This window comes from Enhydra lutris, unplaced genomic scaffold (genome assembly GCF_002288905.1).
Source record: "Enhydra lutris kenyoni isolate GAN:26980312 unplaced genomic scaffold, ASM228890v2 scaffoldscaffold10, whole genome shotgun sequence".
Lineage (NCBI taxonomy): Eukaryota > Metazoa > Chordata > Mammalia > Carnivora > Mustelidae > Enhydra > Enhydra lutris.
In genome coordinates, this window is record NW_019154094.1 from 4,700,728 (window position 1) to 4,726,533 (window position 25,806).

Sequence of the window (25,806 nt, forward strand, 5' to 3'; positions counted from 1 at the left end):
CTCTCTCTGCTTGCCTCTCTGCCTACTTATGATCTCTGTCTGTCAAATAAATAAATAAAATCTTAAAAAAAAAATGTCATATTGGAAAGATGTCTTGGCCAGTCCACGGGTTCGAGTCCGCTTTCCCCCGCAGAGGTTTCCTGCTTTCGAGGTCTTCGAGCCAGACGTAATCTAATACGCCAGATAACCTAGGGGTGATCTCACCGTAAAAAACATGCGTGTTTGAGGGCATCCGGGGAAATTTGGGGTCAGGTGGCCTTTGCACGCGGAGACCTCCGAGGCCAGGGTGGCGGGGCCTGCACGCAGAGCAGCGCTTGGTCTCCGCAGCCGGGGAGCCCACGCCGTCCGGGGAAACGGGCTGCGCCGCTTTTCTCGTCACTACGGGGCTCTCTGCCCCAGGGAAGAAAGCCAGCACCGCAGCCCGCAGAGCGCTTCGGTGTCCCCTGGTGGCCAGCCTCCGGCTACAGCGCGCCCCCGACTCCAAACGGCCGCCTTTTCGGGCTTGTCTTCCTATATGTATCCCATTTACAGGGACTCCTGCATCACCAAGAGGGAGCTCATCATCATTTACAAACCACCTCACACAACTCCCTGTGCCAGACAAAACCGAAAAGATGACATTTCGGACAAAAGTGGCGGTAAAACTCAGCTATCTAACCCTCACACTCTAGCCGGAGCCCCTTCCACGGGAACCCTGTATCGTTAAGCCAGAGGGGGAAAGAAAAGCACAACTCGAGCCAGCCAGGAGTCGAACCTAGAATCTTCTGATCCGTAGTCAGACGCGTTATCCATTGCGCCACTGGCCCTGTGTTAAACTTGGCCTTGCAGTGATGTAGATCAGTCCTGACGCAGCTTCGGCAGGTTTCCCACAGCAGCGCCGCCTTTCGGCCACCCCCGCACCGCCGCTCGCGCCCACAGCTCCCACGGCTCCGCCTTTCTCAAGCAAACGCTCTCTGCCAATCCGCAGCGTGTACGTCACGGCGCTTTTCGGCGCGCTCCAATCCGCACTCTGGACAGCTGCTTTCGCGCTCTCTAGCGCGCCTACTAAGTTTGTCCACGGTCGCCTCCCGTCCGCTGGGGGCCGGGCGGGGCGGGGAGAGGGGTGGGACGACCCGGGCGCTGCGACCGCGAAGCTGGGCAAACGGTACCGCGGTGGCGGAGGTGGCGGCGCGGCGCGAGGCGGGGCGGGCGGAAAGAGGAAGAAGGAGCTAGTGGTGCACGATGGCGGCGACGACCTACGAGCGGCTGAAGCTGTGAGTCCCGCGAGCCGGAGTCCGATGGGCGAAGGGGGCCTGCGGGGCGGCAGGGCGGGGCGGCAGGTGCGGGACCCCGGCCTCCGGCAGGGCTCCCGAGTCTTGGGGCTGCGGGCCGGGTGTGGGAGCCCCTGGCGGTCCCCGCCCTCCTCTCCCGGCGTGGCCCGTCCGGGAGCTTGTAGGTCGCGACCGCCCGAAGGCCCGGCGGGAGTCGCCCCAGGCCGGGGAGCCCGGGAATGACAGCGTCGCCGGCCTTTCTTCGCCCTGCTCGGCCTCAGCGCCCACGGCGGAAGAGCGAAGCTGCAGACCGGCCTCCAGCGAGCCGCGGTCGGCGTTGCGATGCGGCAAGCACCGGGCGCGTTCCTCCCCACCCACTTTGTTTGTTAGAAAGGTGGCTGCTGAATTTATCTTGAATGCTTAGCAGAGGAAAGAGAAGTTTGTTATTTTGCTCACCCCCCCACCCCGCCCTCTTGTGTAATGGACCCATGACAGCACGTTAGAGTCCACGCACAAATCGACGTACCTTATCTGGGCACCAAAGCCTGTCTGACCAGCTTTGAAGGTACAGATAAAAAGAAGCGTCAATACTCTTGAGCTCCTGAAGAATTTGTTTGGTTTTAAATATTATACAACTTAAGCACAAAGCGGGTTAAGTTCCTGTTGACGGCCAGAGGCCATTCTCGAGAATTTTGGCACTGCAGATGGACTTCCCGGTAAAGCTAAGTTCTTGAGACTTTGAGAAATAGGCTCTGGTTGTTAGAGACGGAAATTGAGTAATTGTAGGTTCTTTTCATTTGTTCTGAATAAAAACATGCATTCATTTGAGCATTACTATTAGCCCCTTGGTTTTCTTGCCTCTGAATAACTTTGTACTACTTTGGGTTTAATACTTTACCTCTAGACTGAAAAGCCAGTTGCCCTAGTCTGAGGGCAGAAGTCTTGGCCTCAGAAGCAAATGTAATTTTGGGGAAGCTTACCTATCCCTAAGTGAGCTAAAATACCTTGGGACTTAGGCAGAGGGATTGTATTTCCTTTGTAGGGATATGAGGACATCAAAATGTGGTTTGGGCACTTCCTGTGCTCTCTGGAACCTCAAACTCACTTAACTTTCTGGAAGGTTCAATTTAAAGTTTGGGTGCAAAATTGGGAGTGAGGTCATCTACTTGACATGAGTTGTTTTGCAGAAAACATTATTATTATTTTTTTATTTTTTTATTTTTTTCAGTCCCCTCCTTTGCCACTTTTGTGTAGAGTAATTCTCTTTGAAAGCCCGAGTTGCACATTTCGTTCACATTTTCCTTTGCCGGGTTTCCTTCTTCTCTCCCAGTTTCCCTCTGCAAGGTGACAACCTTGGTGGTGAATGGATCCAGCAAAATGCCTTTGACTAGGGTACTGGCTGGGCCGGTGTCACGTGTGCTCTGCTGGCTAATTAGGTTATCGTTGACTATCTGATAGTCACTGAAGGGCTTGGTGCGATCCTACACCGAGTCTCAAATGTATTTAAGCAATATGGAGCCTTGGCTCGATGCTGCTCTGTATTGGATTATGGAATGCAGTTGAATTTTCCTTGAATGTGGCAAAGGTGGAGAACTTGAGAATTCTCATGATTGCTTATACGCTGCTAGGGAGTCACTAAATTCATCAGTCTAAACCTTAAAAAAAAAAAAAGGTTCTATATCCACAAAAGAGAAGGGCCCTTAAGTGGGGCGGTTGATGCTTTTGTATTGATTTTTGTAGAAGTGGAAACTATGAATCTGAGTTGAGAAAGTACATCTGGGGTTATGTGAAAGCTGGTCTCTAGTTTGTCATTCCTTAACTTTATTCCCCCAGGAGAAGTTTTGCATGCCAGTCTATATGTGAAGAGCCGGCTTTTCTGTAATTTTGTTTTTCTTACCAAGAAATTTGTGAGTTGGAATCTCTCTTTTTGGGCCTTACTGCTCCAAGGCATGCTTTCCAAGGTTCTGTCTTATATGTGGCCTCCGACCTAAGGGGTGTTCTTTATTTTTTAGATGCATTTGGACATGGCAGTAGTTTCTGACCCATATAAAAATTAGTAGGACATAATAACCATATTTATTTATTTATTTATTTTTAATGGTTTTAATTTATTTGACAGAGATAGAGCACACACAGGTAGGCAGAGTGGCAGGCAGAGGGATAGGGATAAGCAGGCTCCCCGCTGAGGCTGCTCGATTCCAGGACCCTGGGATCCTGACCTGAGCTGAAGGCAGACACTTAACTGACTGAGCCACCCAGGCGCCCTAATAATAGCCATTTTTTAAAAAAAGATTATATTTATTTATTTGATAGAGGGAGACAGCAAGAGAGGGAACGCACAAGCATGGGGAGTAGGAGAGGGAGAAGCAGGCCTCCCACTGCCCCATGTGGGGCTTGATCCCAGCACCCTGGGCTCATGACCTGAGCCGAACACAGATGCCTACCAACTGAGCCACCAGGCGCCCCAGTAATAGCCATTTTTAAAAACATGCCTGGAGATGTTTTAAGAGAGAGCCATCCAAGAGGCAGTTTGACCATTTATTACAAAACTGCTGCCGCTACTGAGTGTGTCACGATATTGAGATGCCCGGGATGTTAAATGATAATTTGTTCTGCATTATGTCACCCATTTGCAGTCCATCTCTGTCCCGCTGTGGAGTTCACCTTGCTCATTACTGCCCTGATTTTATTAGCTGCTCTCCTGCTTACAGGCTCCAGTTCCATCTTGCCAATAGGATTGAGCCCACATTTCTTTGTCATCTGGATTCCAACCTCTTCCTAAGCTAACCCTTAACCATATTTCCTCTAACTGCTCAGTGCATTCTTTCCCCTTTCCACCGACTTGGCCACGCTCTTTTAGCCTTAAGCTTGCGCTTATTTTGTTTTGATCCTTCTTCCAAAATGCCGTCTTCTCTCCTGACTTTACATGCTAATCACAATCGTGGGCCCGTGGTAGAGCTGAGAGATGCAGGCATTTTTGGTCAGAGGAGACTTTGATTCAGATCCTGACTTTGTTATTTGCTTTGTGTCACGGCCATGTTACTTATCTCTGAATCCGTTTTTCATCTGTGAAATGAGAACGGTCCTACTTCACAGGATTATTACGACGATTGAAAGAGAGTGTGGAGGGGATACCCAGTGTCATTGACAGAGACTCACTTTCTCTGAGAAGCCTTGTCCCCACATCTTTCCCTTCACTGAGCTCCCAGAAGAGTTTACCGTCACAGGGACTGGACACCGCACGTCCAACTGGCTTGCACATTTCTGTCTCTTAGGATTGATGTGCAGTGTAGAAGACTGGAAGTAGAATGATCAATTCATAGCACTGTTTGCCTTTTTAAAAGACATGAATTAGTTCGTTAATTAACTTGCGAACCAGAGAGAGAGAGAGTGCACGTCCATGCATGGGCTTGCAGGGGAGGGTGGAGGAGCAGAGAGCAGAGGGAAAGAGAAACTAACAGACTCTGTGCTGAGTGTGGGGCCCGATGTGGGGCTCAGCCTCCCAACCCTGAGATCAGCCTCCTGACCCTGAGCCGAAACCAGGAGTCAGACACTTCCCTGACTTTACCACCTGGGCACCCCCCCTTTTTTAAGTGGGCTCCGTGTGGAGCCCCATGTGGCACTTGAACTCACCACTTTGAGATCAAGACCTGAGCTGAGATCGAGAGTTGGACGCTCAACCGACTAAGCCACCCAGGTGCTCCTCCATAGCTCTGTTTAAACTACTCACTTTGCCCCCGAGAAATGATGAAAAATCGTTACAGTGTAGTGCTTATGCTTTGTTTCTCCCGCTAGGTTGCACGTGTGTAGAACATATTCCAACCATCCCAACACTGATTTCTTCTCTGCTCCTCAGTACCTCGCATAAGGCCTTGTGCAGAGAGATCCTCGGTGAATCACCTAAGTAAATGCACTTTCCAGTGTAGAGGTACCACCAGCATCTCAAAATGACACACTCCGGGGTACTTGGGAATGTATTCTTTTGAAGTAGCAGCTGCTTAAGTCGTTCTATGTAGATGATTATTTTCTAGTGCCTCTGTGAAGTCATGCGTTGACGTATATCCTCCATCATTGTTGAAGACAGAAATAATTGCCCTTGGCCCCACAGGCAGGTCACACAGCCCAGCCATGGCAGAACTGGCCTTGGAACACAGCAGGGCCAGAGTCTGGACATCTTTCCATTACACTGCGTTATTCAGACTGCTTTTTCTCTTATCAGATTGCTTTCACCTGGGTCCTTGGATGTGCCTGGTATAGAAGCGGGTCACTTATATTTGAAAATAGTCAACACGTCCATATGGATTTTTAATACGGAAAACAGAATATTGATATGCTCAGAATTTAAAATTCTTCTGAAACATCCAGGCAGTTTGGAGTGCCTGGGTGGCTCAGTGGGTTAAGCCTCTGCCTTCTGCTCAGGTCATGATCTCAGGGTCCTGTGATCGAGCCCCCCCCACATCGGGCTCTCTGCTCGGCGGGGAGCCTGCTTCCCCCTCCCTCTGCCTACCTCTCTGCCTACTTGTGATCTCTCTCTGTCAAATAAATAAATAAAATCTTAAAAAAAAAATCCAGACCGTTCTAAATAATCTATTTTGTGACTCCTTTTTTCTTTTTAAGTTACTTGGATAAAGCATAGAGAATGTCAGAAAGTGATAAATTTGAAATTATGACACAGTTACACCAGAAATCCATTACTGGAAACATTTAAAGGACCCTTGCCTTTAAAAAGTCAGCTGAAATAGGTGTTAAGACAGGAAGTCCTTTAGAAAGTGAATTAGGCTGCAGCTTGCCTCTGAAGCATTGTTCCCTGTTAGGAAGTCACCTTTCTTTGTAAGAGATGGCGAGAGCTGTGAGGTCAGCGGGACAGCCATGATGCAGCCCTGACCAGATGGAAACTGAGTCACACGGTGATAAAGACATACGTGGTCTGTCCAGTACAAGCAACAGAAAGCATATTCACTCATCTCTTTGCAAGGAAGGATGGAGGGAAGAGAAGGTTATAAATATGGGCACAGATAACGCACAGTCGATGTCCAAGGTACGCGTTGGCTTGGGGGCTGGGGCTGGAGCCTGGGTTAGTGCTGGGCTGCGTCAGATTACTAGCGGTGCTTGTGCGTCTCCCAGAGCCTCACAGGAGGCCTAGTAAGTGAAAAATCTCTCGGGGGAGGGGGTGGCTGGGAATCTGCGTGTTTAAATTGAGCTGTCCCAGTGGTTCTTACACACTCTAGAGCCAAGTGAGAACCAAAGCATACTGGGGCAGAAGAATAGAAGAGCGTTCTCTGGAAGGCTTGGGGGCCCTGGAGGATTTTGCTGTGGATTAGAGCTTCGGATTAGGTGGTCGTTAGACTTGGAACTATTCTGGAAGAGTCTGGGTTTTGGAGATAATGGGTTTTAGGAGGTGCAGAGAATAGGAAGTAGGTGGGACCTCAGGGTTTTGAAGAAGAAGATAGAATTAAAGTGCATTAGCTTGGGCGGCTGGGTGGCTCAGGGGGTTGAGCCTCTGCCTTCGGCTCGGGTTGTGATCTCAGGGTCCTGGAATCGAGTCCCGCATCGGGCTCTCTGCTTGGTGGGGAGCCTGCTTCCTCCCCTCTCTCTCTGCCTACTTGTGATCTCTCTCTGTCAAATAAATAAATAAATAAAATCTTAAAGTGCATTAGCTTCCTGGAAATAGCAACTGTTTGAGATTGGGTTGCGCTCCTGGGTTGTCTGGGATGAACCTGGGCTGTACCAAAGGTACCCTAGCAGTGGCTCCGCAAGGCTGGAACCCCTGGAACCCGGAGGGTGGATGGATGAGGGGTGGTGGGAGCGCCTTCTGGGTGGAGGTGTAGTGGGCTCAGAGGACCCTTCTTTACTGTCTGAGTTTTTACTTTTTGCTAGTCAGGGCTAGTAAAATGTTATTCCTGTAGGGTTTGAACCACAGATAGGATAGGTTTGATTATTAAGACTTTGATTTAATTCTTACGTAAGATTTTTCGAGGATACATGTTTTTGCCAGAGTTTTGTGGCTCTAGCAAAAACTCCAGTCCTCCTCCCCCTAGTCCCGGGCAGCCACCATTCTACTTTCTGTCTCCGTGATTTTGACTCCTCTAAGTACATCATAGAAGTGGAATCATCTAGTATTTGTCCCTTTGTGACTGGCTTATTTCCACTTGGCATAATGTACTCAGTTCATCCATGTAATAGTAGGGGTCGGAATTTTCTTTTTTGTATGTTTTTGTATGAATTTTCATTTTATGTATGTACTGCGTTTTGTTTCCCGCATTCATCTGTTGATGGGCGCTTAGGTTTCTTCCATCTTTCTGGCTGTTATGAGTGATACCACTGTGAGCCTGGGTGTGTAAATATCTCTTTGAGACCTTGCTTTCAGTTCTCTTGACCATATACCCAGGGGTGGAATTTCTGGATCATGAGCTAATCCTATTTTTAATTTCATTGAGGACCCCCCATTCTGTTTTCTTGCAGTGCTACACTTCACTACAGTTTATATTCCCGCCAACAGCTCCCCGTTTTCCAGTTTCTCTACATCCTCAGCAGCGCTCATTATTCTCTGTTTGTTTTTCATAACAGCCCTTGTGATGGGTGTGAGGTCAGCAAATAGTAATATTTTTGAAGTGGGTTAATTTTGCTCCCAGGATGGGACAGGATTTTTGAAGAGGTGAGTTTTGTCGCCTAGAGATGTAAATGTTACACGGGGGAGAAAGGGATGTTTTCAGCCACTAGAAAATCATATTGCCAACTCTGAAAAAATATATTTTGTGTTTATAATGTGTTTATAATTAAATATGTTGCTTTTCTTAAAATTTGACAAGGATAATTTTTAAAAGGCACTCTTAGGAGCTAGTGAATCCCAGGTAGCCATAACATTAAATGCATTTCTATTAAGTATAATGGAATTAACCTACATTGAGTTAAACTCCTAGTCCTCGGAATTTTCTTTTTTATCTCCTACTTGGTCAGCAATCTATAAAAGCAAAATAGTCAACCAGATGAAAGCAGTCAGAGTAGGAAGTAGTTGTTATTTAACTATTCTGCTGTTTCAGTGTATCTTCCAGAATATGTGTCCTCTGAACAGAGAGCAGAACACAGGTTTGAGAGAAACGAGGCAGTAGTCTTGTTCGGTTAGGGTTCCTGGTTTCATGCCTGTTGGATTCGGACAGCCTTGTCGGTTTATATAGGACCAGAGCTCTTTTTACTGTACGGTATTTCTCTCAACTTCCGAGCTTGATATCAGCAGCATAGTTAATGACCAAATAATCTTCTTGGAGGGACTCTCCGTGTCTTAGCTTCTAAAATCTATTTCATAAAAAAAGTAATGTGAGAGAGTTTATTGACATCAGAGACTTGACAGCAATTGAAGGCCATGCTTTTGGCTGTAGAGGATATATTTCCTCCCAGATTCTTGGTTATCATGGAGGCTTCTGTCTTGGTTTCCATGTATTTACTATGTTGAGAATTCAGTATAGCCCGTTGACTGGTTAATTTTGTAAAGCTCCAGGCGGAAATTGGCACTAGTGACCCTTTGTAGGCTTTCTGATTGGAGAAGCACTGCTTTGCCTCTTTGCCCTCTCCTTAGGTACACCATACCCTCCAATCCAGTTAACATGTGACCGGCCGAGATCTTTCTTTAGCTGGGAGAAAGGAAAACAGCTTTTAAATCCTTTATCCTCTGTCACTGAGCCAAAGAAAACATTAGTTAAAGTCTGTAGAAAAAAACCCAACTTAAGGTAGATATTTGCTGACTGATTATGTAGTATTCTCTAAGAATAGTACTTGAACTTCTGCTCTCTTCTTGGGTGAGAAACACCAAGGAGAATGGATAAGCAGAGTCCGTGTCTACCTGGTAGTCTATTTGGTGAGGCTCCCCAAACAAAAATAACAATAAGACCATGTGCACCAGCAAAACTTACACCACTGGATGGCTTACTCCAGTGTTTCTGATGGTAAGTGCTAGAGAGCTGAAGCTAATTTCTCTAGCTTGTTTTTTTTTTTTAAGATTTTATTTGACAGAGAGAAAGACAGTGAGAGAGGGAACACAAGCAGGCGGAGGGAGAGGGAGAAGCAGACTCCCCACTGAGCAAGGAGCCCGATGCGGGACTGGATCCCAGGTCTCTGGGATCATGACCTGAGCGGAAGGCAGACCCTTAATGACTGAGCCACCCAGGCTCCTCTGATTTCACTAGCTTTTGAAATGAAACCTGGGGAACATAAAACTTACAGAATACAATTTACTGGGTAAAGTGCATATACTTCAGGTCAGTAGTAAGGGCAGTTAAAGAGTGGTGGGAAGAAGAGGACAGCGAAGGGATGTGTAGATGACTCTGAGCTGAGAGGACACCTGCTGTGATCTTTAGTGGGATTCTGAGTCATCACTTACCATGACTGCTCAGAGATGTTGATTAGGTGGCGGTCACTGTTCATATCTTCACTGCTCCAGTTCTTGAGCTGTTTTCAACAACATTAGCAGAACAGGCCGGTGGAGCATCAGCAACCAGGATTCCAGCAGCGTCTCTCTGAGCGGCAGGATCCAACAACTGTCTTAGAGCCTTTGTTGGGCCCGATCTATCTCGATCCACAGTTGCTCTTATTTTTGTTTCTATTATTTTAACACATTATTTATGTACTTATAAAAGATTTTATTTATTAGAGCTGGTGAGAGAGCAGGGGGGTGGGGGGAAGGGAGAGGGAGAAGCAGACTCCCCACTGAGTGGGAGGGGCACCAGGCTGATCCCAGGACCCCAGGATCATGACCTGAGCCGAAGGCAGATGCTTAACCGGCTAAAGCATCCAGGCACCCCTTAAGATATTTTTTAAACTTCTTTTTTATTTTAATATAATACCTGTGGGTGTTTTAAAAGTCATCAGTATATAGAGCTTATAATAAAAGAGAACACTGTTCTGCACTCCTAATTCCCACTGTCCCACGGACATTGACTTTCAGCATTTTAAGCAGTTCCTTGTAGTATTTTATTTTATTTTTAAAAAATATTTTATTTATTTATGACAGAGAGAGAGAGAGATCACAAGTAGGCAGAGAGGCAGGCAGAGAGAGAGAGAGGAGGTAGGCTCCCTGCTGAGCAGAGAGCCCCATACGGTGCTCGATGTGGGGCTCTATCCCAGGACCCTGGGATCATGGCCTGAGCCGAAGGCAGAGGCTTAACGCACTGAGCCACCCAGGCACCCCTCTTCTAGTATTTTTTCCTTCCTTCCTATTGTTTTAGAGATGATATTTTTTAAGTGATCTCTGTACCCAGCATGGGACTTGAACTTTAACCCGAGATTAAGAGTCGTATGTTCCGGTGACGGAGACAGCCAGATGCCCCTCTATTCCATGTTTCTGAACAGTGTGCTTGTACTGCTGCTTCCTGAATTTTTTCACTTTTAGTTATCTGATGACTTCCTACTTCTGAGGATGAGACTTCAGCTTTTATACCTCTCCCTCTTTTTCTCCCTTCTTCTCTCAGTATATTTATAGTAAGATACTCAGTGTTCACATTGCTATGCTCATGTAGATAGGGTTCAAATGAAGTCAGTAAAAATGTTTGCTTTTCCGGGAATTGAAAAGTGCCTTTTTCCTTTTTCTTTGCATGACTTTTTATTTATTTATTTATTTATTTAAAGGTTTTATTTATTTATTTGACACAGAGAGAGATCACAAGTAGGCAGAGAGGCAGGCAGAGAGAGAGGGGAAGCAGATTCCCCGCCGAGCAGAGAGTCTGTTGCAGGGCTCGACCCCAGGACCCTGAGATCATGACCTGAGCCGAAGGCAGAGGCTTCACCCACTGAGCCATCCAGGCCTCCTTTGCATGACTTTAAAAAAAAATTTTTTTTTTTAAAGATTTTATTTATTTATTTGACAGAGAGAGAGAGATCACAAGTAGGCAGAGAGAGAGATCACAAGTAGGCAGAGAGAGAGGGAGAGAGGAAGCAGGCTCCCTGCTGAGCAGAGCCCGATGTGGGGCTCGATCCCAGGATCCTGACTTCATGACCTGAGCTGAAGGCAGAGGCTTAACCCACCGAACCAGCCAGGCGCCCCATCCTTTGCATGACTTCAAAAAAAAAAAAAAATGTACCTATTGCTAATGAATCTTCAGTCTCTGGGACAGCAGTAAAATTCCTCTGAAACACGTTGGGTAACTATGAATTCATTTTCTTCTCTGAGATTTAATTCTGGGAGCCCTGTACACCCTGCTTTAATCCATACTGGCTTTTCTTTAGGCTCATTGCATAGCTGTGGTCCCGGACAATCCCTTTGTCAGGAGAATTTTTTTCACTTCTGTCCTGTTTTGGATTCTCATTCTACCTCTTGATTCATTCCATTTTGGTGAAACAGGCTTTTCCTTCTAAGAAAGGTATCTTGAGATGTTGTACATCTGAAGGTGTTTTCATTCTATCCTCACACTTGGATAGTGTGGTTAATAGAATTCTCAATTAGAAATTATTATCCTGTAGAATTTTGAAGACCTGCTGTTGAATCATGCAGTGTGTATTGTTGCTGAATAATCCAGTAGTGTGACTGTTGAATATTTCAATGCTTCTTTCTTTCTTTTTTATTTTTCTTTTTCTGGAAACTTTAGGATTGTCTTTGTGTGGTGTTTTGAATTTTAATGCTTAATGTGCCTCGGTGTGTGTGTGTATGTGTGTGTTTTTCACTATTTTTGTTTTGTTTTCTCTATTTCTTTGAAATATGTTCTTTCCTTTTTTCCTTGTGTGCTCTTTTGGAATTCCTGCTGAATTGATGTTGAATATCCTGGATCAGGCTCCTCTCTCTTTCCCCCTTCCCCTATTCCTCCTCCCCTTTCTTCCTATGTTTTCCTGTTTTACAGCTCTTATCTTTTTATTCTGTTCTCAAGGAGAGTTCTTCAGTTTTCTCTTCCAGTCTTTCTGTCCAGTAGTCAAATTATTACTTCTGTTCTCAGTCCAAGAATACATTCTTGCTTTCTGAATGTGCTTTTCTTGTTCTTATTTCATGAATGCAAGGTCTTCTGTCTGGGGCCACGTCAATTATAAGTGTGCTTTGAGGTTGTAGTCTGCTCTTGGCATAGTTTTTTTTATCCAGAGTTATTATTGTTTGTTTTAGACTCTCTCTTATGTGATGGAAGCTTTCCTAATATCTGGTGATCCTCGGTTGTCATTTCATATTGAAGAAGGAGGCACTAAAAATTGATCGGAGGGTCTGCTTGTGGGTCAGGACTTACAAACTGGTGGCCTTTGCTTTAGAGGGATCGCACAGGAGCTCAGCTCTTTCTTAGAGCGAAAGGGGGTGCAGCTCAAGGTCAGCAGTTGCTGGTCTTTGCTTCCAGGACAACGAGTTTCTTCAGAGACGGTATTCAGAGCTTCTGTGAGGGCTCCGGGAGAGGGATGGTGTGAGCTGGGCTGCCAACATCCTGGGCATCTAGCAGAGAAAGAGGGTTGGATGAGTTTCCCAGTCTCTAAGTAGACCTTCTTTGTCTCTTGACTTGACTTGGCTCTTTCCTTGGCCCTCAGCTGTGCCTCATGTCTGGAGGCCTTAGAGCATCTTCTGTTGAACTGTTCTAAGCATTAAATCCCAGGGTGGGGGTGGGGCGGGGGGGTGTGTGGGCAGGCGCTGCTGTAGGTTTGGGTAGGGATCTGAGCGACTTACACAGACTGTGAGCCACCTCGCCCCTATCTACCCCAGTCCTTATTACCTTTTCCTTCCGGTCCTTGAGGCTTTTCAGCATTCTGCTGTGGGAATTGGCTTGCTTTGTTGGCTCTCACCCCACAGGCGATGAGTCTCTGTGGTGACTTAGCGAGTCAGCCTATTTCCAAGCACTTTCCCTCTTCCAGACCTGCATTTGAATGACTAGTGTCTGCCCCATGCGCTGCACCCTCCTGTTGGTACCCCCCAGATTCCATGTTCTGAAAGAATATCAGAGCTTTTTTTAATGGATGGAATTTACTCTTGGAAATGCATTTCTTTCTACTTCAGTTAAAATTTTAATTAGTTGATCTGTCATTTCAAATGTGTCTGTCCAGACTGGAAGTGTTATAGCAGTGTCATCTTCTTCTAAAAGAAATTTCAGTTTCTAACTTTATAATTTTTAGGACTCTAAGGACATAGTGAAGTCACTAACTTTGTGATTATCAGGAATGTGACAATTAGTAAAGGCTTAGTTTAACAGCTCTCTACTTTTTTTGTATATGCTTGAAAATCTTAATCCAAGATGTGTGTATTTCATCAGTGTTCCTAGAACTTTTCACATCAGTTTTAAGTTTAAATACCAAGTGGGGAAAAACTTTGATTGCTTATAATAGAGATGCTTTTTATTTCATATATAATTTAAACCTTTTATTATTTTATTTTATTTTTAGAGAGAAAGAGAGAGAGTAGGTGGGGTTGAGAGGCCAATAGGGGCAGTGGGAGAGAGAGAGGGAGGGAGAATCTTAAGCAGGCTCCATGCCCAGTGCCTAGCCTGATGTGGGGCTCTGTCTTATGACCTTGAGATAATAACCTGAGCTGAAATCAAGAGTGAGAAGCTTAAATGACTTGAGCCACCCACACGCCCCTAACCTTTTATTTTTTTAAAGTAATCTCTATACCCAGTATGGGGCTCACACCCATGACCCTGAGATCAAGAGTTGCATGATCTACAACTGAGCCAGCCGGGCATTCTTATTTCATATATATTTTCAAAAGATATGTACATACACATTTTACATAACTTTGTATATATACATACATACATAAATTTTAATAGACTCTTCTCCTATAAACACTGGATTTTACAATGTATACTTTATCAGTAACAGAAAGGTTATCTGTTAGGTTACACACCACAACTTGTATATGAAAACAGGTGTGACTTTTCAGTTGATTTTATTCAAATAATTTATTTTCATTATAGAAGTTTTGCAAGTGAGGAGCTTAAATGCATTTATGTAGATAAAGGTAGTCAGGGATGCCTGGGTGGCTCACTCAGTTGGGCATCTGCTTTCGGTTCAGGTCCCAGGGTCCTGGGATCAAGCCCTATGTGGGGCTCCCTGCTCAGTGGGGAGTTTGCTTCCCCCTCTGCCTCTGCCCGTCTCCCTGCTTATGTGTTCTCTCTCAAGTACATAAATAAAATCTTAAAAAAAAAAAGAGAGAGCTCTAAAGGTAGTCAGCGTATAAGAGGGTGAGCCACTGAGGGAAAACACTATGCCTTTTTCTTCTTTTAAAGATTTTATTTATTTATTTGACAGAGATCACAAGTAGGCAGAGAGGCAGGCAAAGAGAGAGGGGGAAGCAGGCTCCCTGCAGAGAGCCCGATGTGGGGCTCGATCCCAGGACCCTGGGATCATGACCTGAGCCGAAGGCAGAGGCTTTAACCCACTGAGCCACCCAGGTGCCCCAACACTATGCCTTTTTCTGTTGGCTGTTGAGCTATAAGCTCTGTGTTTTGTGCATTGTATTAAAGCGTGGAGGAATCTGATTTCTGAGATTGTATGTCTATTAGTCATCTTTTTGTACGAAAAGGAACATTGGTTATTCAAGAAGTGACACACCCTTCACGGGGAGAATTGTGCCAACCCTGTGCCCCCAAACACAGCTGTGAACGGAGAGGAGCATAGGCCCCTAAGCAGGATGCAGAGCATAGTTAAAGTAACACTCAGGGACTGTTGTGGGACTGAGGTCCCTGTTTCCTTGCTGGCTGTCAGCATGGGACCACTCTTAGTTTCTAGAAGCTTCTCTGCTGTCCTTGTATGTGGCCGCAGCATCTCAGGAGCCATCAACAGTTGATCAAATCTGTCTCCTTCCCGAACTTTCTTGTTCCCCTTCTGCTGCACCTCTCTGACGGGCTCTTCTTTCCTCTTCTGCTTTTATGGGCTCCTGTGATGCCTGTGATTCCACTGGGCCCTGACTACCCAAGATAACCCTGTTTTAAGGCCAGTTGATTAGTAACCTTATTCCATCCACAGGGCAGTACCTAGAGTGAATGAGTAATCAGGAGATGGGAATCTTGGCGGGGGACATCTTTAGGACGCAGTCTACCACAGACACTTCTATGATACAGTTTAAATTCCAGCACATTCTGTATCCGGTTTAATTGTTCAAACTCAATATTTTAAAAATATTTATTTGAGACAGAGAGAGAGAGGGAGCGAGTGCATGAGCAGAGAGAGGGAGAAGCAGACTCCCTGCTGAGAGGCTCAATCCCAGAACCCTGGGATCATGAAGACACTTAACAGACTGAACCACCCAGGTGCCCCTAATTGTTTAAATTCTTAACTATGCAAAGTAAAAATGATTACTGGAAGAAGTAGCTAGGGATAACCAGCATTTCATGCTGGCTTCTTAGAGCTAACATTGTCTTTTGTACTAAAAGCTTTTTTTTTTGTTATAGAGTCATATTTACAAATAAATCAAGAAAGACATTCATTTATAATTTTTGTTCACATTATTATTCTGGAATATTTGTTTTTTGATAAATCAGAGCTCTGTTTCATATGGTCTTGAACTTTGGGGATATATATTTAGAAGATAAAGTATGATTCCAGTATCTTCCTATCAAAACCAGGTTGTTCAGAGGTGGCCCATGTGGCAAAGATATCAGAACCTTCAACAATATTATTTCTTTAAAGTGTGAAGTAAATAACTTTTCTGGTCCTGTCATGAATGAGGCAGACCTTTTATTCTTTGCAAAAGTACTTCATAAGTGCTCATTTAGTTCCCGCTGTCTGTGAGGCAGTTAGGATGAGCGGTCTCGTCCCCGGGCTTAATGAAGGGCTGTGGCCGTGGGGTGTCCACATCAGGTGGGGCCTGGCAGTGGGGGGGCAGTGAGAGAATTCACCCAAGACAGAACAAGAGAGAGAGAAGTTTATCGAGTACACCACAGGGAAGTGGCGGGCAGGGCAGTAGAGGAGAGGCTTTTTGCCACAAGGCAGGGGTGAGGGCGGAGTGAGGGAGTATGGGGATATCACTGTGCCTGGTTGTGAGTAGCTCAGTGGTTAGTAAGGCCCTATGGCTATTTCGGACTGGGTCGTTTCATAAACCTGTTTGCATTGCGTCTTTGCATTTGGCTTGATGGTCACTGTAAGCCCTTTGCCTTGGTCAGGTTCCGAGCCTCTTGCTTAAATGTGGCCCTTTATCTCTTACTCCCCTCTCCCCTCCCCCAAGATACATCCTCCAATCATATGACCCACCAATATACATCTGAAGGGTCTCATGACTGAGGGTTTACTAAACAGTAATAGACAACCTTTCCCAACAATAGCTAGCCCCCTCAGGATCCTGGAAACCATGCTTCCAAAATTCCTTAGAGAGTTCTGTAAGTCTCACTGTCCCTAACCCCCTCTCCCCTCCTCTTGACCCTAGTGCAGCTCTTTCTGCCCACGGGTCTTGTCCCCATGCTTTAGTAAAACCACCTTTTTGCACCAAAGACATCTCAAAAATTCTTTCTGGGCCTTCGGCTTCAAACCCTAACCATCATTTTCGATTTCCCATCTAAACAAGGCCCCCATGTGTTTGTTGACTGACCACGATCATGGGTGGTTGCTTTGGCGCTCACTGCTGGGCCTAGAACACGTCTTTGGGGGTCGACTTAACATTGAAGCAGCATTGGTAATGGACAGCTCTTTAGCAATGCTGTAATCATTATTTTAGAAGTAAGAGAACAGAGGATAGATTCTTTGTTATTCATTTGAATCTTGTGAAAAGATCTCCTGGAGTTTTTCAGACATCAGAGGTGGGACAGGATGTTCCCATGTAGCTCCAGCCACGGGCACTCTTTCAGGTCCTAAGCCTGTTTCAGCCTCAAAGAATGCCGCTGGGCATCTATGCTGTCTGCCTCTCTAAGATGGGGGTGGCCCTCAGGAGGGGGCTTGTCACAATGGCTTCTGCTTGGGAGACAGCACTTTCTTTGAAAGCTTTTATAGATTATAAAGAAGTCTTGGTTTTGAGGTCTCTTTTTTTTATTGAAATTTTTTTCCTGTTTGTTATTTTTTATCTCTCCCCTGCCTCCCAGCCCCTAATGCTTGTGTAATGCTTCACACATGGTTAGCTTTCAGCACATTTATTGACTCACTCTTAGTGAGCGATTCACGCTGGTACACGACATCTGCAGACAAGGACTGGCATATTGGTTTGGTTTGGTTTGGTTTTCATGATTGAAGACTAGAGATAACTACCTTATGAGTTGATTGTCTGGAAATTTGCTTTATTCGTTTTCGTTGGTTTCAGGACCTCTCAAAAAAAATTTTTTTGGAAGTATATTTGGGCAGACAGTAAACTCCACATATTTCAAGTGTACAGTAGTATTACACATGTTGACGTATTTTTACACCCACAAAACCATCACCAGTACCAAGATGGTGAACATCTCTGTCACCCTGGAAAGTTTGAGCAGCCCCGCCCTTTTCCCCTTCTGTGGAAGTTAAACCCATAACTCCCATGAGATCCAGCCTTTCCACCTCCAGGGAGTCACCTAGGAGAAATGGAGGGGTACGTCTGCCTCAGACCTGTACAGGAATGTTCACAGAACCTTCATTCATAATACCCCAAACCAGAAGCAGCTCAAATGTCCAGCAGCAAGTGAATGGATAAACAGATCCGCTGGAATGCTATTGGGTGTTATAGAAAGGAATGAACTCTTGTATTTGGTTTGAGTTGAAGACTCCCATTTTTTTTTTTTTTTTAAGATTTTACTTATTTGACAGACAGAGATCACAAGTAGGCAGAGAGGCAGGCAGAGAGAGAGGTGAGAGCAGGCTCCCTGCTGAGCAGAAAGCCCAATGTGGGGCTCGATCCCAGGACCCTGAGATCATGACCTGAGCTGAAGGCCAGAAGCTTATCGCACTGAGCCACCCAGGCACTCCGACTCCCATATTTAAAGCAGATTTGTCTTTGTTGTATTTTGCTTGACTTGTATTAAAACTGATGGATTTTCATTCTCTTAGCAACCTACCCCCCAGCCCCTTGAGGAAACTAGCCCCATATTAAAGAGTTAGTTATAGATGAACTATAAGAGGATGTAAGTTGCATTTGGATCCTTAAGAGTTGAGAGCTTGTCGTCCGAAATGTTCAGTACCGTCTGGTCCGCTGTGGGACTTGTTCCTGTAATCCCAGGTAGTGGAAATGCCATCTGTGTGTCGGGAATGATGTCGGTGATGGTTGTGGGGATCTGTGTAAGATTTTTCACAGGCAGGGCCAGTGGAATAGAGGAAGTAGAATTTAAGAGGAAAGGAAAAAGCCCTCAGATTGGTTGCTGCACAGACAGAAATTCTTTCAAAGGAGGCTTAAGACAGTAAATATTAGTTCCTGGAAAATACAAACAAAACAAAACAGAAGACCCCACAGAAAGAAAACTCCTTCCTTCCCCAGACCTGGTCAGCTCCTGGAGGGCCGCAAGAGCCCCAGCTGGGCTTCCCTGTTTTCACTGTCTTGTTTGTGTAGGGGTTACTGTTGCCGGAAGCAGCCCAGGACCTTGGACCTCGAGCTCCCTGCTCGCCTGAGTTACCCACGTGTTCTCCTGAGGAACCAAAAAGTGTGGTTTTTGTTGGACTCTGGTTACAGAGTTGCATCCGCTCCAAATAGTCTGTCCCAATCCTGATTTTTACCCCCTTTATTTCTTATTTTGCAGAATGAGTTTTCTTCTGCCCTCATTCTTGTTTTTTTATATGGCATTCTAACAACAAAAACAAAACGCCCAAATGTTAAAGTAGTTTATTTTAAAAATTTTAATGATTTTATTTATTTGATAGAACAACAAGTAGGGGGAGTGGCCAGCAGAAAGAGAGGCAGAGGTAGGCTCCCCGCCGAGTAGAGAGCGTGATATGGGGCTTGATCCCAGGACCCTGGGATCATGACCTGAGCCTAGGGCAGAGGCTTAACCCACTGAGCCACCCAGGCACCTTTATTTATTTATTTATTTATTTTAAGATTTTATTTATTTATTTGACAGACAGCGATCACAAGTAGGCAGAGAGGCAGGCAGAGAGAGAGGAAGGGAGGCAGGCTGTGCGGGGCTCTATCCCAGGACCCCTGCTGAGCAGGGAGCCTGATGCTAGGCTCTATTCCAGGACCGTGGGATCATGACTTGAGCTGAAGGCAGAGGCTTTAACCCACTGAGCCACCCAGGCGCCCCTAGACACCTTTAAAATAGTTTACTTTAAACAATTTTCTGGAAATATTTTATTTGCATTTCTTAGTATTTTTAGCTAATACATCTTCCTTACTATGTGTCAGATGTTGTTCTGAGCTCATTTTATCCTCACAACCATGTTGTTCGATTATCTGATATTATCCCTGTTTTATGAATAAGGGAACTGAAGAACAGAGAGGATGAGTAACTTGCCTGAGTTCGCACAGCACAGGTAGCCTAGTTCTACAGACCAGGTTCCTGACTACCGTGCTACCTTCTGCAGTGTGTTGAATGTAGTAAGTTAGAATTTCATATGATTTTCTTGTATAAGTCAAACTGGTTTTACAGCAAACCTTGTGAGCTTAGTGCACCAGTGAAAACCATTGCCGGGAATGCGTCAGGACAGCAAAAACATTTATTCAGTACCTGGGAAATCAATTTGATGTCAGATTTAAGCAATGCAGAAACTGTTACGATAAATAGTTCTTTTTTTTTTTTTTAAAGAAGCCTGCATTTCATCTGCTGTGGTTATTTATGGTTTTGAATTTCTTCTTAGGCACGTCACACCTGAAAAATTTTATGTGGAAGCCTGTGATGACGGAGCGGACGACGTACTTGTCATTGACCGTGTGTCCACGGAAGTTACCCTGTCAGGTAGCTCTCAGCAGTGGGGGGATGGGGCGGGGGCAGGAGCAGCCCAGAGAGACTCTGTAAATGGATCGGGGGTGTAGCCGTGTGTGGCTCTGAGTCTCGTCTTATAAATTTGAATTCCTGCTGCCTCATTTGATTTTTATGCCTTTTGTTTTATGCTTCCTCCTTTATTCTAAAAAGGAAGAATGATCTCGAAAGTTTTACTGTCTGTAAGGATTTAAAAACATAATTATTTCTTTTTTTCTTCCCTTATCTGTACTTTAACAGGATCGGTTTTGTTGAGGTCAGTTCCTTTCTAGCTGTGAGACTTAAGGTATTTGAGGGCGAGAAAGTTGTTTGAGCATTAAGTATGTGGAATTTTTTTTTTTTAAAGATTTTATTTATTTATTTGTCAGAGAGAGAGGGAGAGAGAGCGAGCACAGGCAGACAGAATGGCAGGCAGAGGCAGAGGGAGAAGCAGGCTCCCGGATGAGCAAGGAGCCCAATGTGGGACTCGATCCCAGGACGCTGGGATCATGACCTGAGCCGAAGGCAGCTGCTTAACCAGCTGAGCCACCCAGGTGTCCCAAGTGTGTGGAATTTTAACAGCTGCTTTAGGTTTTGGAAATATTCATGACTGAGTATAATTTAATAATGAAAAAAATACGTATATGTATGTATCATTGACTAAAACTTGTATTGTAGGCAAGTAATGTTCCTAAGTTTTTTCTGTCTATATCTTGTCTGTCTCTCCAGTTATATTTCGGTTTTGCTTCTCTAGTGTGTGAAAAACAATTTTTTCCCCCAAATAAATGGTATACTGATTTCTGATTAAAAGTGAAATAATTTTGTTGATAAATTAGTGTACCACATGATATAACATTTAGAATTTCATATTTCATGTGTTTAAATATTCACCTCTAGAAAGTTTTTTCTGTCTTTTTTTTCTTTTTAAGATTTTATTTATTCATTTGACAGAGAGAGAGAGAGCAAGCACAAGCAGGGGAAGCAGCAGAGGGAGAGGGAGAAGCAGGCTCTCCACCAAGCAGGGAGCCTAATGTGGGGCTTGATCTCAGGACCCCGGGATCATGACCTGAGCCTAAGGCAGACACTTAACCGACTGAGCCACCCAGGCGCCCCTCCGTCTTTTTTTTAAGTACAGTATTTGAGTAACCACAGAGTAGGAATTCAGTCAGTGTAAATATCCTTTGAATAGATAAAGTAAAATATGAAAATACTTTGAATAGGATAGTAATGTATAAGAAGGGGATGGCTCTAAATTTCTATTTTCTTAGTTATCTGGTTATTCTGGGAAGTACCATATATAGTTTTCCTTTGACCAGATGGAATTAGTGGTCTGTTTTAGTTTGATCATTTGGCATTTCCTATGTCTGTTGTTTGATGGCTGCTTTCTCAAGAGAGCTGATTGGTTTTAACCAATGTTAGGGCACTTCTAAAGTCTAGTAACACTACTTCTTTAGACCGTTTTGCTGCAACCTGGTGTCCTACAAAAGCTTTAGCACGGATGTGCTTTCAATTATTTTTGACCTTTCAGTGACGTTAGTAGGTAGAGATTGCAGACCCATTAGGCGGGACAGTGCTAAAGGTCACCAATAGTTTGGGTGTAAAAAGGACACCAAGTAGTCATCAGTAAACACTTGAAGAAATACTTTGACCCGAAGCCAGTGGTGATGAGGGGCTGACTCACACACAGTACTCACAGTTGCTCTGCAACTTGTTCTTTTTCTTTTCTTTTTTTTTTTAGCCATTGGGAATGCAGACCATTGCCATAGAAAGAGGATTCTTTTTTTTTCCTTCCATGAAAAACTAATATGTATTCTTAGGAATTATCAGTTTTATTGTTATTATACACCAGTTAGTGTAACTTGGAGCTCTATCCATAAATAGTACATTCAGGTTTATCAGACGATCTCGGTATATTCAGGATTTTCTCTAAGCTTTTTGCTGCACTGGCATTCCCATCCATCATGTTCGTTAATTGTAGCATAGCGTTGCTAAGTAAATTGAATCACCGAGAGAAACAGTAGTGAACTTCAGACCTTATTTGGAATTACTTTATGCAGAACAACAGGACTGCCTTTAAGAAACAGCACTTGGATTGACAGCAGTGTTTCAGAATGAGTTCTAGGATAGTAAAGAAACTGTGAAAGAAAAATTGTATAGCCACATGAGTCTGGGAGTCGTGAATGAAACCACGGAGCAGCTTTGTTCCCCTGTAGGCCTCCTCAGAGACTCATGCCTTATGACTCTGGGAGAGGGAAGAGAGGTGACGTGCATGTCTACAGCAGAATGAGCTCATTTGATGGGGACCCTTACCTCCCCCACTCTGGGGCATTATTCCCTGGAGTTCTATCGATGTGTTTTGTGAAACACGTTGACTTAAAGTTTAACAGTTACGAAATGAACCATATAATCGAGGATACATTTTTTATTATTAAGGACATTATTGGTAAAGTCACAGTTAATGTTGTTGGCTCCCTGCACACCTGCGTTTCCTTCCTCCTTCGTCCCTTCGGTCTTGCCTCCGTTTTCCGTATTTGTAGAGGTGGATGGGCAAGTCTCTGTTTGGGTTCTATTAGTTGCATGTTGGTGTTAAATTCGTGCCTTCTTCCCCATTAACTTTCTAGTTCCCTTAAATGGACATGGACTTAGTTTCTGGCAAGAGGTTGAATAAATTTGGTTAAAAAATGACCATAGAAATACTTCATGATTTACTTGATGAGGATTCAGAAGCATGTTACTTTGGACACCTTATTCTAGACAGGCAGAGGCCTTTATACGTCACATGAACATCTTTATTTTATATATTGCCAAAATGGAGGTCTACCACTCATGAAGGACTATTGCTTTCTTTCTTTCTTTCTTTTTTTTAAGATTTTATTTATTTATTTATTTATTTGACACACAGAGAGAGAGAGATCACAAGTAGGCAGAGGCAGGCAGAGAAAGAGGGAGAAGTAGGCTCCCCACTGAGCAGAGAGCCCGATGCGGGGCTCGATCCCAGGACCCTGGGACCATGACCTGAGCCTAAGGCAGAGGCTTAACCCTCTGAGCTACCCAGGCGCTCCGGACTATTGCTTTCTTAGAACAAATCGTGTGTACTGATTTTCAAGTAACTACAGAAGTCAAACTAGGTCTCCTTTTGTACTGATGTCTTCTTCTATGTGATTTTTTTCTTTTCCTTTTTTTTTTTTCCTTGTTTAAAGTCAAGAAAGATGTTCCTCCTTCAGCTGTTACAAGACCAATATTTGGTATACTGGGCACAATCCATCTGGTGGCAGGTAAGAAAAAATAAGCTAAGATGGGCAAAGAAGTTAATTAAATTGACACAGTATAAGATGAAGGCATACTTCCTATCGTGCTTGAGGCAGTAAACCTGTAGGTTAGATATTTGTCATTAATTTCTAAAAGTGACATACTCCAGATGACAAGTGGTAAAATCTATCAGCCTGAAGGTTCTGTTGAAAAAAGTTTCGTTTTTGGTTTTATTTCAACTGGAGTTGAAATCCCTAGTCAACTACACATTTTTCATAAATTCTAAGAGTATTTAAGTAAGTAAACATTCTAATGCACTGATGAACCAGTGTGTCCTCTACTGTCAGCCCCGTATTGAGGTTGGACATGACCTAGTGTGGGTCGGAGAGTGCTACCTGGTTCTGAGTTATTAAGAAGGAAATTTTGTTTATCTAAATTTCATTTCATTGAACTTAAAAAACATTCCTGTATTACCAGGCAGTGTGCTAGATGCTAAGTTATAGAAGATGCTAGAAGATGCCAGGCCCCCCCCCCTTTTATTCCTTGCAGTTTACAGTCTAGTGAGAGATGCTTTTAAGTAGTAAATCATTATAGTACGATATGACAAGTTCCAGGAGAGAGGTGTTCACAGGAAGACTTCCTGGAAGGACACTTGTGCGAGGAGCCTTGAATGGAGCTTAAGAATGAATTTAGTGGTAAAGGCTTACCCCGTTTTATTTGTGGGAGGAGGCAGTGGCCAGGATCATGGTTAGGGTATTACTCCTGGTGCTGTGATGCCTTCTTAATTCTGCACTGTTCATCTTCGTGATCCTGCAAGGACCAGATAGTCCTACCGCCCCAGCACATTTCTCTGCCATTTATAATGACACAGAGGCCATAGGGGTGGTGTAGATGGGACATTAACCCCTCTCCGGGAGTGGTCAGATCTCATGACACATGATGCTTGAAGCTACATGCTGGGAAACGCATTAGCAGAGGTCTATATGCCAGAGAGGGAAAGAAGCATTTTCTGGCTTTACTCCATCTGGTAAGATCACTGCTTTTACTTTTATTTTTTTGAGAAAAGATTTGAGCTTTCAGTAGGATCTTTTCTAAATAATGCCCTGTTCTTTCTATTCACAAATCCTAAGATTTCCTTAAAAAAAAAAAAAAAAAAAAAAAAGTCATGCCTTTCATCTGTGCGGCCCTGTGCAGTCTGACTGCTGGCCTGTGGGGCTTAACTGTGTGGAGTGCCACTATTGGCCTTCGAGTCGCCTCCTTTCTAGTCATGTTGTGTGTGTTTTTTGCAGGTAACTATCTAATCGTTATTACCAAAAAGACAAAAATAGGTGAATTTTTCAATCATGTCATCTGGAAAGCAACAGATTTTGACATCCTTTCTTATAAGAAGACGATGTTGCACTTAACTGATATTCAGGTAAGAACCAAAATCACTTGCTCATTGCAAAAGCTGACATCGTCCCGTTGGGCGACGCTGAGGGCAGTGGGACAAGGAACACCGGATGGATTTCTTTTAAGCCTAAGGATTTCAACAGTCCAGCAAGCAAGAGTTCCTCTACACACATGCTTTCTAAAAGTCCTTTCTGTATCTTACTGTTGTTGGTTTTTTTTTTTTTTAAACTGACTCACATTCTTGAGTTTTGAAATTTCATATATAGAGAAAAGGACAAACAGAAAAAGCCCCTATAGCCAACAACCAGAATTAACTTCATATCCTTTTTGCAAAGAAATAAAATGTGAGATGCCTTTGAAGTTCTGCTGACCTCATTTCATTCCCACCTTGTCCGGAGAAAGAATTTTCTTTGCGTTTGCTGCATGGGGACAGCAGCGCGCGTGTGGATGTCCCAGCGGCACCCCTTTAGCACGGATTGTGTACGTGCATCTTTCAGTTAGTTACCCTGCTTCAGGTGTTAGGGAATGCAGTCCCCCAATAAAGCGGTTTAAATTTCAGTTACCAGGGCACGGGAAATCAAGCGCTGGCAAAGCAAGCTGGAAATGCAAAGGAACGAAAAAGCAGCAGCTCTCGGAGGGAAGTTGGGGTTGAACCTGGGTGGGGTAGAGAAGTCGCGGCTGACTCTGGGAATGCTTGTGCTCGCCCTTCACGAGGCTCTCGGTCTGCAGCCCGGGGTCTTAGTGAAGGTGAGCTCGACATTCGTAATGCAGTGGTTGTGATGAGAGAGTTGAAGATGTCCCAGAGGAAGTGATGCCTGCGATAGACTCCCCAGGAAAGGAACTCTTCGGGGTATCCATGACCTGGAGAGTGCCAAGGATAAGGTGTCAGGGTAAGAGAAGACAATTAGGGGCACCTGGGTAGCTCAGTTTGAGCAGCCGACTCTTGGTTTTGGCTCAGGTTATGATCTCAGGGTCCTGGGATTGGGCCCGGCACTGGGCTCCGTGCTCAGCAGAGAGCCTCTCTTTCTTTCTCTCTCTCTTCCTCTCTCTTTTTCTCTCTCTTTCTCTCTTAAATAAATGAATACATCTTTAAAAGAAAAAAGAAAAGAAAGGTGTATGACAGGGTGTAGAAAAGATACTCCACAGATCAGTATGTTCACCCCTATAAGACATGGTGTTTAAGG

At 44.5% G+C, this 25,806-nt stretch overlaps 1 protein-coding gene and 1 non-coding gene across 2 annotated transcripts in view; one reads left to right on the plus strand and one right to left on the minus strand.

The window, feature by feature from the left end:
• Positions 1-733: 733 nt before the first annotated feature.
• TRNAR-ACG lies at positions 734-806 on the minus strand. The gene has a single exon. It is a non-coding gene; the product is annotated as a tRNA-Arg (tRNA).
• Positions 807-1,162: 356 nt separating this feature from the next.
• LOC111143885 (SAC1 like phosphatidylinositide phosphatase) overlaps positions 1,163-25,806 on the plus strand; it is a 61,305-nt gene continuing 36,661 nt past the window's right edge. The window contains exons 1-4 of the mRNA XM_022497913.1: positions 1,163-1,253; positions 19,881-19,978; positions 23,182-23,256; positions 24,520-24,647. Coding sequence (XP_022353621.1) covers positions 1,222-1,253; positions 19,881-19,978; positions 23,182-23,256; positions 24,520-24,647 — 333 coding nt within the window. The 5' untranslated portion in view covers positions 1,163-1,221. The remainder of the gene's footprint in view (positions 1,254-19,880; positions 19,979-23,181; positions 23,257-24,519; positions 24,648-25,806) is intronic.